General features: G+C 44.5%; 1 protein-coding gene and 1 long non-coding RNA gene across 2 annotated transcripts; one reads left to right on the top strand and one right to left on the bottom strand.

Moving 5' to 3' along the window:
- Window positions 1–4,064: 4,064 nt before the first annotated feature.
- LOC113960618 (E3 ubiquitin-protein ligase Topors-like) lies at window positions 4,065–5,263 on the bottom strand. The gene has a single exon (XM_027670255.1). The coding sequence runs from the start codon at window positions 5,141–5,143 to the stop codon at window positions 4,121–4,123; it is 1,023 nt and encodes a 340-aa protein (XP_027526056.1). The 5' UTR covers window positions 5,144–5,263; the 3' UTR covers window positions 4,065–4,120.
- Window positions 5,264–7,718: 2,455 nt separating this feature from the next.
- LOC113981943 lies at window positions 7,719–9,840 on the top strand. Its single transcript, XR_003538581.1, has 2 exons — window positions 7,719–7,755; window positions 8,814–9,840. It is a non-coding gene; the product is annotated as an uncharacterized LOC113981943 (long non-coding RNA).
- The last annotated feature ends 1,232 nt before the right edge of the window (window positions 9,841–11,072 follow it).

Genomic DNA, 11,072 nt, shown 5'->3' on the forward strand with positions numbered 1-11,072 from the left:
TTGCTGGTTTCCTAAGCCTGCCTTCCTGGAGCCTTCCCACCACCTGAGCTATTTGGTCTCTGCCTCACAGCTCCCAGTTCTGAAGGGACTCTCCCATTTTGGCCCACTGGTTTCCTCCTAGCTCCACCTTCCAAGTTGTCCCACAACCCCTTTTAAGTTTCTTTTCATTCTTTCTCTACATCAATACTAGGCAGTTCTCTGTGGCTCACAGATGTGCCCAGGGAAGCTCCCAGAGGTGTGTCACAGGCCCAAAAGGCTTCTTGGACATGCCAGAGCCTTGCAGCAGCAGGCTGATGTGTGTGCAGCTGTTTTGTTGCTTGGCTTTGCCCACTTTTTTTTTTACAATCCTAAACTTTGGAGGCCCATGTCCCACCTTGTTTTGTGGTGAACTTGTGAGGAAGAAGCTATATGAATTTATTTCCTGAGACTCAGTTTGCAGCAAGGCTGAGGTGTGGTTTTTTATCCTGTAAGCCTACAACCTGCTGGTTGTTAGCCATGCAGTAAATTGGGAAAATGACAGGCTTTCAAATATACGCAACTACACTGGATATTGAATGCAATTATTCATTAATATAATTTAAATATATTGATATATAATTTCACTCCTGTGCTGTTTTCCAAGTCCCTGGTGTCACAACAACTCAACAGAGGGCACGATGTTCCTTATAAATTCTTGTTAAGCTGAATAAAGCACCAGACCACGTGTCTGTGAACTCCTATGCTCATCTGAGTTAGAAAATAAAGCGTGAGAAAAAGAGCTAGGGAGACTTATCCACTTCCTTTTATGGTTTACTTGGTGCACACCTTATACAAAAGAGATTTTTCAAGCTGTTCGTGCCATACTGTTTGGACTTTTGCAGTCAGCCCTTTTGAGCCCTCCAAGAAGTGAGTAGAGGATGCGAGTTGATGCAGGCACACTGAGTACAATTCTCAAGGCAGAAAAGGAAGTTGGCTCAGCACAGCACTGCCCACCTCCTCAGAACCCTCTCTTCCAATTACAGTTTTCCTGTTCCAACAGTCAGAACATTTGAGACAAAATGTGCTTGTGCCTGGTCTTCCACAATAGGTGATCCTGATAAGGTACTATGTTGTCATGCACAACACTAGTGTTTTACTATTCTAGTAAAACAAATTGTTAAAAACATGGAGCTCTACAATATCTTGTGAGATTTTTAAAGGGGAACTTTATTTTTATGTCTCTTGAAGAACTGCTGGCCTGAAGGGTGAAACATGCAATAAACACCACAGGTCACCAATGTGAGTAAAGCCACTTGGTTTACCTGAAATCATAGAGTCATAGAATGCTTTGAATAATAGAATAGTTTGGGATTGAAGGGATGTTAAAGACCTTTTTGTTCCAACCCTTCTGCCATGGAAAGGGACATCTTCCACTAGACTAGGTTGCTCCAAGCCCTGTCCAATCTGGCCTTGAACACTCCCAGGGAAGGGACAGCCACAGCTTCTTTGGGCAACCTGTGCCAGTGTCTCACCACCCTTACAGTAAAGAATTTCTTCCTAACATCTAATCTAAACCTGCCCTCTCTCAGTTCCCCTTATTCTATCACTACATGTCTTTGTTAAAAGTCCCTCTCCAGTTCTCTTGTAACCCTTTAGGAACTAGAAGGAGCTCTAAGGTCTGCCAGAGGCTTCTCTTCTCCAGACTGAACAAGAGCAATTCTCTCAGCTGTTCCTCACAGCAGAGGTGCTCTAGTCTTCTGATCATCTTAGTGGCCTCCTCTGGACTTGCTCCAATAGGTCAATGTCCTTCCTGTGCTTGGGGCCCCAGAGCTGGGTGCAGTGTCCCAAATAGGGTCTCACCAGAGCAGAGCAGAGGGGCAGAATCACCCCCATCATCCTGCTGCCCACACCACTGGGGATGCAGCCCAGGACACAGTTGGCTTTCTGGACTGCAATCACAGCTTTGTTGAACCTGATGAGGTTCCCATGGGCCCCTTCTTGAGCTTGTCCAGGTCCCTCTGAACGGCATCCCATTCCTCAGACGGATCAACTGCTCAGCTTGTTGTCACCTGCAAACTTGCTGAGGGTGGGCTCGATCCCACTATGCCCTCGATGAAAGTATTAAATAGCACTGGTCCCAGTAGGGACTCCTGAGGGACATCACTTGTCACCAATGTCCATTGTGAAACTAAGACATTGACCACTACCCTCTGGATGTGCCTGTCCAACCAATTCCTCATCCACTGAAAAGTCCACCCATCAAATAAATCTGTCTTTCTCCCATTCAGAGCAAAGGAAGTTGTGGGTGACAGTGTCAAAGGCCTTACAGAACTCCAGAGAGATGACATTTGTAACCTTTCCCTTGTCCACTGGTGTAGTCATTCCACTGTAGAGGGCCACCAGGTTGTTCCAGTGGGACTTTTCCTTGATGAAGGCGTGCTGGTTGGCCAGCTGAGCACCTCTCTCTCCTCTTGGGAGCACATTCTTGACATCCAGGCTCTCGTGAGATGCTCAGATGCATCTCACAGGATGACTGTGGAGTGCACAGCACTCACTTGGTCGGGGAAGTCAGCACAGGCTCCCTGCCAGGAGCACACGGCAGGACAGTGACTGCCTGTTCTGTCACAGTGCTTGCTGCTTGGTACAGGGAGGTGGCAAAGCTGCAAGCTTCTCACTTTGTCACACCGGCCAGCCTTCTCTGTGGCCTGAATGACCTGTGGTAGTGTCGTGGTTAGAACGGCTGGGACCAATTCATCACTGGATGGGTGCAACCCAAAACTGTGTATTCTATAGCCGTCCATGCCATTTCCCAGAAACTGTTGTCAGTAGAGACCTGCAAGGTGGGAAGATGTTCCTATACCCTTTTATGGAATTCCCCGCTCTGATCCCCTTTTATGGAATTCCCTACTCTGAGGGAGGGACTGAGCACTCCCGCCTGAACTGGAGAGTATATAACTGGGAGTTTCAGAACCTTGCCACCTCTCGTGGGATCCAGAGGAAGACTGAGACCACCGCCTTCAACCAGACTGAGACCACCACCCTCGACTGGACTGCAATCATCACTTCTGACCAGACTGCAGCAGCTCTCCCACCAGCAGGTTTATCCCCTCTCCCTTTGCTTTGGACTCGGGGGTGGGCCAAGGTACACCACTTTTGTTCATACCCCAGGGTGCTGAGTTACACATTTGGGTTTTGTGGGTTAAAACCAATTGTCTGTCTGTATAATTGTACTTATTGCATTATTTTAATAAATCGTTATTCTGACTTATAAATCTCTCTTTTGAATTGAGTTCATTTTCCCTTGCTGGTTAACTTTTAAACCAGCACAGGTAGGCATTGTGAAGAAACATAAGAAACAAAAAGCAATGTGCTAAATGTTATTACTTCTTTCTCCTTCAACTGCTTTCAGTAATTTCTTCCCACTCTCCAACAAAAGGATCACCCAAAATACAAACTTAATGTGTCTGAAAACAGTTTCCAAAGTTTTATAAAAAAAACCTCATATTTTTTGCTGGGTTTAGGTGTTTTTTGGTTGGTTGGTTCATTTCAATTTCATTGTTTATTCAGTTTTTTTGAAACACACCTGCAAGATCAATATGTATTATTAGCGTCAGCAGTATGGACACTACTGGTATTATCTCTTTATCTGGTATTATCTCTTTCTCCTCTCCCCAGTTTGATGCACCTTTCCCTTTCTTCCTGCCCTTTTTTTATAATACTCCTTTCTACATTAATGCATAGGTCTTTTTCCTCCCACTGATTAAATGAACTCCAATTGGTTGCGCCTTCAGGTGGCACCTTTCCTCTGACTGTACATTATCAAACTCTATGTTTTTCACTAATGCCTTAGGCAGAAATTGTGTTAGGTACGATTGGATTTTTTTCCTTTTCTCGTGACGAATGCCTGATCAGTCTTTCACTCACAATGCTGCAGGAAACATCAACTTGATGCTTGTTCAGAAGCTCTTCCATCACCACAGCTGCAGCAGGATTTCCTGTGTGAGAAGGTGCTGATGAAATGGCCCTGGGGGGTGTTGGCTGATGGTGGGGCATGAAGGTCAGGGAAAGGCACCAGAAGGGGGAGAAAGCAGCACCCAGAAACTTTGTCAGGGAAATAGCAATTTATTTCTTTTTCCTTGGCTGAAGAGTTCCTGGAGCCCTGTTAGTGCCGCTGCCGGGGTGGCCTCTTGGTGGGCTGGGAAGAATTCCGGAGGCCGGAGGCTCTCCTCTTTCGGCCACGCCGGGGCTTTCTAGGTGAATGTCTCCTGCCCTGGCCAGGAGCAGAGGGGCTGAAGCCCTGACTAGATGGACCTGGCACCACCACCACCTGCCCTGGCTCCTCCTGGGGCTGGTCCTGCTCTGAGAACATGGACATAGATGGGGGGCAGCTGGGACTCCCTTGAAGGCTGGTCTCTGATGTACCAGCTTCCTCCTCCACGTCAGAGCCTGTGGGGCCACTGGCCAGAGTCACCTCCCGGGAGCTAGTGCAGCTGGAGTTGCTGGAGATGATGCTAGCATGATAGAAGCACAGTAGCCTCTGGGCCTCCTCACTGCACTGCCTTGAAATGACATCAATGATGCCATGGACAAGCGATGCTGTGTGCCCATTGAGGAGAGGTTCCAGCACCTCAACCAAGACCTCTGCATCTGGACCGCAGACACAGAGGCCATGCAGGATGGAGCCCTCTGCAGCCTCTGCTCGCCACCACTGGTCCTGATAGACTGCTGCCAACCTCTGGCGTAACCAGGGCAGCACAGGGTCCAGCAGTTGCTGTTGCCTTTGGAAAAGTTCTGCCCAGACCTCAGGCAGAAGGCCACCCATGAACTCTGGCCCTGCAGACCTCTGCTCAGATGGGGACAATGTCCCCTCTGGAGAAGACAGAGGGGACACCATGGGGTCATCGGACCTGTTTTCAGCGAGGTGGAAAGGAGCACTCCCTGCCTGGCTACTGTTCTCTCTTGTCTCTTCTGGAGCTGTGATGGCAAACTGTAGATAGTCCCGTTCACTCCGCTCAGAAAATCTGACAATCTCTATAGGTCTGCTGCAGAGTGGGCACCCTGGATTTGTTTTTGCCCACCGCAGGATGCAGCTCAGGCAGAATTGGTCATGGCAAGGCAGAGCAGAAGCCACATCATTCCGAGTGTTGTGACAGATGGGGCAGCTCCAGTTTGTCCCTGTGGCCATGTCTACTTGCTGTAGCAGGTGGGGGAGAGCTGAGGATCAGGAGTTGCTCCCATGTGCAGGCACGCTCAGCTGAAGTCCAGGCTTGAGCTAGACCAGCTCTGCTGGTGCCCAAACATTAGCAGTGAGGGATGTGATGTCACAATCCACCACTCAATGATGACATCCTTCTCCACCACCCAGTGATATCTCAATGGAACATCTGCCCCTTGTCATGGTTTCAGAGCCACAAAATCCAATTCCTGATTCTTAGCCCCCCTCCCACACCTCATCCCACCGCTGCCACCAAAATGTTGTGCAAGTTTCGAGCTGGCTTCCTGCCAAGTCTCCAAAACTTGACAACAGGGTCTGCTTCCCAGAGAGGGAAGAAAAAAATCAAGCAGCCAAAGTTCTAGCAAAAATATATATTTTACATATAAAACAGATATATACAGTGAGAGTATTATATATATATCTATAATCCCAGAAACCCTAAATAGCTTCCCAAAGGGAAGAGGGGAAGGGAGAAGGGAAAAAGGACAAAATAGGACGAAAAGGGACAAAAACAAAACAGGCCTACACAATCTAAAAACCCGGTAACCAGCAGACTAAAGAACTGGCAAAATCTCACCACTTCCCTTGAGAGAAGCAGGACGTCTGGATGCGGCCCAGCACTCTCCCCTCACACGTGGCAGACAACAGCAGTCACTGTAGGCCTCAGCTCCAGATAAGCCAGACCAAGACAGGGACCCACTGTTCTCGAACCTCGCCGGAAAGGAAGAGAGCAAGCTCTCTTATCTATGCCTTATTTATACCCCAGGTTACGTAAAGGAATAGCATGGAATACTTCCTTTGTCACTTTCCTAGTTCCTTCCTGGTTACAAGCTGGTCTCCATGAAGGCCTAGACTGAAACCATCACACCCTGCATTCCCTTCATGCCTCCACACACCCATTTGGGGCTACTGCAGCTCCACTTTCCACTTTCTCTGTCACCCATGTCTTTGATTCATCACTGCTGTTTCATGCCAGTCATCAAGGCCTTGATTGTGTCTCCAGTTTAAATAGCAGTTCATCATGGCATTACTGTGGACATCCATGTGATTTTTTAGACAAGTTTTGATTCCTTATTTTAAGCAGTATTTATGCTTATGGATCTGCTGATCCACACTCAGTTTGATTTCTGCTTTTGTCCCACTAAGCATTTCAACACTCTTATGAAGCCACAGTTGTTTCTGGCATGAAGTCCTGGAGGAAACATGCTTCTGGAAAAGTTGATGTGAGAAGGCAAAGGTGAGTATAAGATTATCCCTCACCACCAAGGTCCTTGAAAAAAAGCACTGAAAGAGTTCCACCTCAACCTGTTAAGTTTTAATGCTTTTGACTGCACAGTTGTCAGTGAATTGCATGTCTTTTTTCCTTGTCAATACTCAACAGACTCCTCACATTTAAATGAGGTTTTCATACTGTCCATGAAGGTGTGTGGGTCTAGCCATAGATATCAAGGCTTTCCATTGCTTCAGCTTATTTACAAGCATTAGAAGTCATTTGTAAATGAAATGTAAAATAGGTGGAACAAGTAATGAGAAAGAAGCCAAAGCTATACAAATTGCTATTTCTCTATCTGCTTGGCACAGAAATTCTCAGTGTTACTGTGTGAGACTGTTTTCCTTTGGGAAGAGGAGCTGTTGAGTCTAGAATGTGACACTTATAGCTCTTGGTGGTGGCTGGATAAACAATCCCAGAATCCTGGAATCGTTGCAGTTGGAAAGGACCTTTAAAAGTCATCTAGTTCAACCCCCCTGCAATGAGCAGGGATATCATCAACCAAATCAGGTTGCTCAGAGCCCCATTCAGCCTGACTTTGACTGTTTACCAGGATGGGGCAGCCACCAGCTCTCTGGGCCACCTGTGGCAGTGTCTTACCACCTTCATTGTAAAAAACATCTTCCTTATGTCTAATCTAAATTGACTCTCCTTCAGCTTAAAACCATTACCCCCTGTTCTCTCACAAAAGGCTCTGCTTAGCTCAACAAAATACTCAAAAAAGCTTAGCAGGTCTGGAGGGCTGAGTGCTCAGGCTGAAGAGTCAAAAAATTAGATGAGGAGTCACCAGGATTTCAGCAGAAAATGCCTTCAGTTCCTGAAGCATCTGCCAAAGGGCTGAGCTTTCACCAAGTTCCTTAGGATCTGTTAGGGAAACAATCTGAAAGATTCTTGGCCAAATCCAGGATTCCCAGGAAAAGTAGTTAAAAGATGTACAGTGTGGGAGCAATAGAGTCCTTTTGATAGGGGAGACCAGGTCAAACACCAGAAAAATAATGACCTGAAGGAATAGATGTTCAGCTGACATTCACAAGAGTCACATATACAGCCTGGCTCCCTTCACAGAGGCCTTTGGCCAAACCTTTCTACCCTCATTTCCACATTAGAATGAGGGGACTTCAGCTGTATTTCTTCTATGTTCTTTCCCCCCTACTTTCCTTAGAAGGATAGAATTAGGAAAACAATAACAAATATAAAAGTTACTTTTCCTGATAAACTGAACACCACAACGAAACAAGTCTCTTGCTCTGCTTCAATCTTCTCCCTCTTTAGCCTGTGGGAATTCTTTCAGCTCATGATTCAACCGGGCCAGGTGGGCAGTAAAAATTAGTGCTAGGGAGGTGTTTTTCAGTAAATGCATGCTTGCTTTTATATCTGAAAATTAGTGTAAAGGGGAATCATTACTACAAAAGCTCTTCTCAAAAACATGGATAGTTGGGTAGATGGGTAGGTGAGTAGGTGGGTAGGTAGGCAGATAGATGGACAGGCAGATGGACAGACAGACATTAGAGCTGTTATTTGTTATATCTCAAGAATATTACATAAAAATTTAATACAATTTTATATTAATCCTATGAAGCTTGCCCGGTAGAAAATTAAAGAAAATAAATATATATGCTAGTTGTATATATAATCAAGACAGAGATCCAATGGCTAGATCTAAAAGGAAAAAGTATAAAAATCATACAATAACATCTCAGTTACATGTTACCATGAAAGAAAATAAGCAGTATTTCAGGAAAGCAGTAAAGCTGTGATTAGACTTAGGACAAATGAACATTTGTGCTAATATGTAGATACACAACAGGAAAATTTCACAGATGGTACAGGGCTGCATTATTTAAATACTTTATCCATTTTGTTTTCCCAGCTCGCTGGTTCTTATTCATACCCTCCTCAAAATTCATTAATCTGACACTTTTCTAATAGATTTGCTCTAGTGGACCTAAGGTTCCTTTTGCAAATCATTTTTGTGCTCCCAAAACTGTATCGGTTGATCAGTAATATTTTTTATTCCACTGAAAAATAAATTAGAAGTAAAATACTTCCACTTCCCATTTAAGTTAACACATGACATTATGTGTGCAATTTTAAATCAGACAGTTCAAAATGAGCAGTTAAAAGCCTAGTGCAGCAACAGCATATTCATGTGCTTTAACAGGCTCCAAAAGAGTTGCCCTTGCATACAGGCAAACTTAAATGTAAAAGAGACAGCTGCAGTGTATCACAAAGAAAATATTCTTCACCACTTTCTCTTTTTCCTTCATAAGAGCATTCTAAGGCCCCACACCTTTGATCTGGTGAAGGGAATCAATGCCATATACAACTAAGAGTGCTTACTGAAGTCATGACAAATTAATCCCCTGTTAGAGGTGCTGAAATTGATTTTCGACACCCCACCCTGTGAAGCAAGATTGGTCACTTGAGAGAGCAGCAATGGTAGCAGTAAAATCAGTAGCATGTGACAAAGAGGGTGCATTGAAGCAATGATTTAGCGAGTTCAGCATATAAAATGGATTGCTGGAATCAAAAAAGGTTCAAATATGCTTTGGATTCCATGGCTCTGTAGGAATGTACAAGGAATGCGTACAAACTCCTTGCTCCAAGTTACTGAGAGGGAAATGTTTTCATGGAGTTTCTGTGCACACACCCCCACATGCACAGAGGTATTGTCCAAGCTGAAAATAACTGCAAATGGTTATGTGAATTAGGTGCTGATTGTAAAAACGAAGGCAGACCTTTTTTTAGCAATCTTGCCACTTTCACGGTCATTTGCATTGCAATAGCCAAAATAGAAGGATATAAATTTTGCATCTGACCTCTGATGACTGCAAATAATCAGAGTTTCTGATAAAATAAAGCAGAGTCACTGGTCAGGCTAACAAAACATCGCAGTTCCCCTTTGAGCCTTGTAGTATCTGTTCCTTAACACAAATGGACTTGCTGCTGCCGGCAACCAACATGTTGGAAGTGGTTAACACAAATAGATCGAGATACCACTCACCACTTGCCTCATCAGACTAGCAGGAAATATGTAATCTATCCTCCAGGCTCTCATATCCTCAGTATATATGTATTTTGTCAGAAACTGCTAGAAGACCTAATTTAAACCACATCTTGTTATTTTTTTAGTAGCTTAGGGAAGGGAAAGCAAGTAAAAAATGTTGGGGAGAAAATATCTGTAAGCTCTGTCTAGGATTTCTGGATTAGTTTTCCTTATTCCCTAGCAGCAAACTGTAATCCAACATCAAGCATGGAAGAATGTCTGTAGGATGTTCCCTGAGAAAACTCCTGACAACTAGTTCATCAGTAATAAGAAGTGAAAAGGGACATTTTTGCCTATTACTTGCTGGTACTATCCTTCACTATATATATCGCTATATATAAAAGTGATACAGAATACTACAGAATAAAAATTCCAAATAATTAAATGTACCTTGGTTCTCTTCTCTTCTCTGGTGCTGTTCTAGCTATGCTTAATGAAATATTACTTTACTTCTTGTTAATTAGTAAATCACTCCTAATTTTCTGCATCACATGCAATTTTACATGCAACAGAAGCTCTCTCAGCGTGCCCTTTTCTAACATATGAATGTCTAAACAACAGATATCAGGCCAGTGATTCCCACCGTGAATAGTCACCACAAGGAAATACAAGAAAGTCAGTTAAATCAAGTGCCCATCTGCAAGGACTTTTTAATACTAAGAGAGGAACAGAAGCTGCAGCCAACAGCAGAAAAATCAATGGAGCAAGCATTGAGATGTTTTCTGTCAAACACATGCTAAAATAATGTGCAGAATTGTGGTTGCATTCACTAGACAGACAATGGACTTGTGCATGTGTGCTTTATAACATGGCACAAAGGAAAGACCTACTTGAATCACACTGAATGAAGCACTTGATATTCCTCACTCCAGGATATGACAATATAGTATCATAAAATCATTTTGGTTGGAAAAGACCCTTAGGATCAAGTCCAACCATAAACTGAAAACCCAAGTGCAAATCCAGTTATTTAAACCTTATGGCTTTTTATTTAAACCTTCCCTCCTTCAGGAAGGGAAAATGCACTACTTTTAAAGGTACAGGACAAATGCTTATGCCAAGCATGATGTTCTGACAGCAAAACAATGAAGGAAATGTCTGGCGACATGTGGGGTACAATAGGAGCCTGTCCTGGGATGTCTTCTGTTTACCTAGTGGGTAACTGGCAAAGCGAAGGAGAGCCATGAGAGGTTTGCTAAACTGGGGAAGAGGAGGAGAGGCCAGTCAATATCTGCAAGAGCAGGCTGCCATCTTCAGGGACCAGAACAGAGCAGAGGATTGAGTTAAAAAAAAAATCCCATCAAATTCAGCAAGGATGAAAAGCCAGAATGAGAGCAGAGATTATCCCTTCCAGCTCAGCACTTGTCAGACCACAAATGGGTGTCTTCTATCCAGGGACCCACATCCAGGTCCTGACCCACAAGTCAGGACAGACATTGGGAAAACAGAACAAGTTCAGGGGAGGCCACCAAGACAGTGGGGCTGGTGCACTCACGCTTGAGGTGAGGCTGTGAGTCCAGGCCTGGTTCAGTCTGGAGCCGAGACAGCTGTAGGACATCTGAAAGCACCTTGAGGCTATAGGG

This window comes from Neopelma chrysocephalum, unplaced genomic scaffold (genome assembly GCF_003984885.1).
Source record: "Neopelma chrysocephalum unplaced genomic scaffold, ASM398488v2 Primary Assembly neopelma1_96821, whole genome shotgun sequence".
NCBI classification, from domain to species: domain Eukaryota; kingdom Metazoa; phylum Chordata; class Aves; order Passeriformes; family Pipridae; genus Neopelma; species Neopelma chrysocephalum.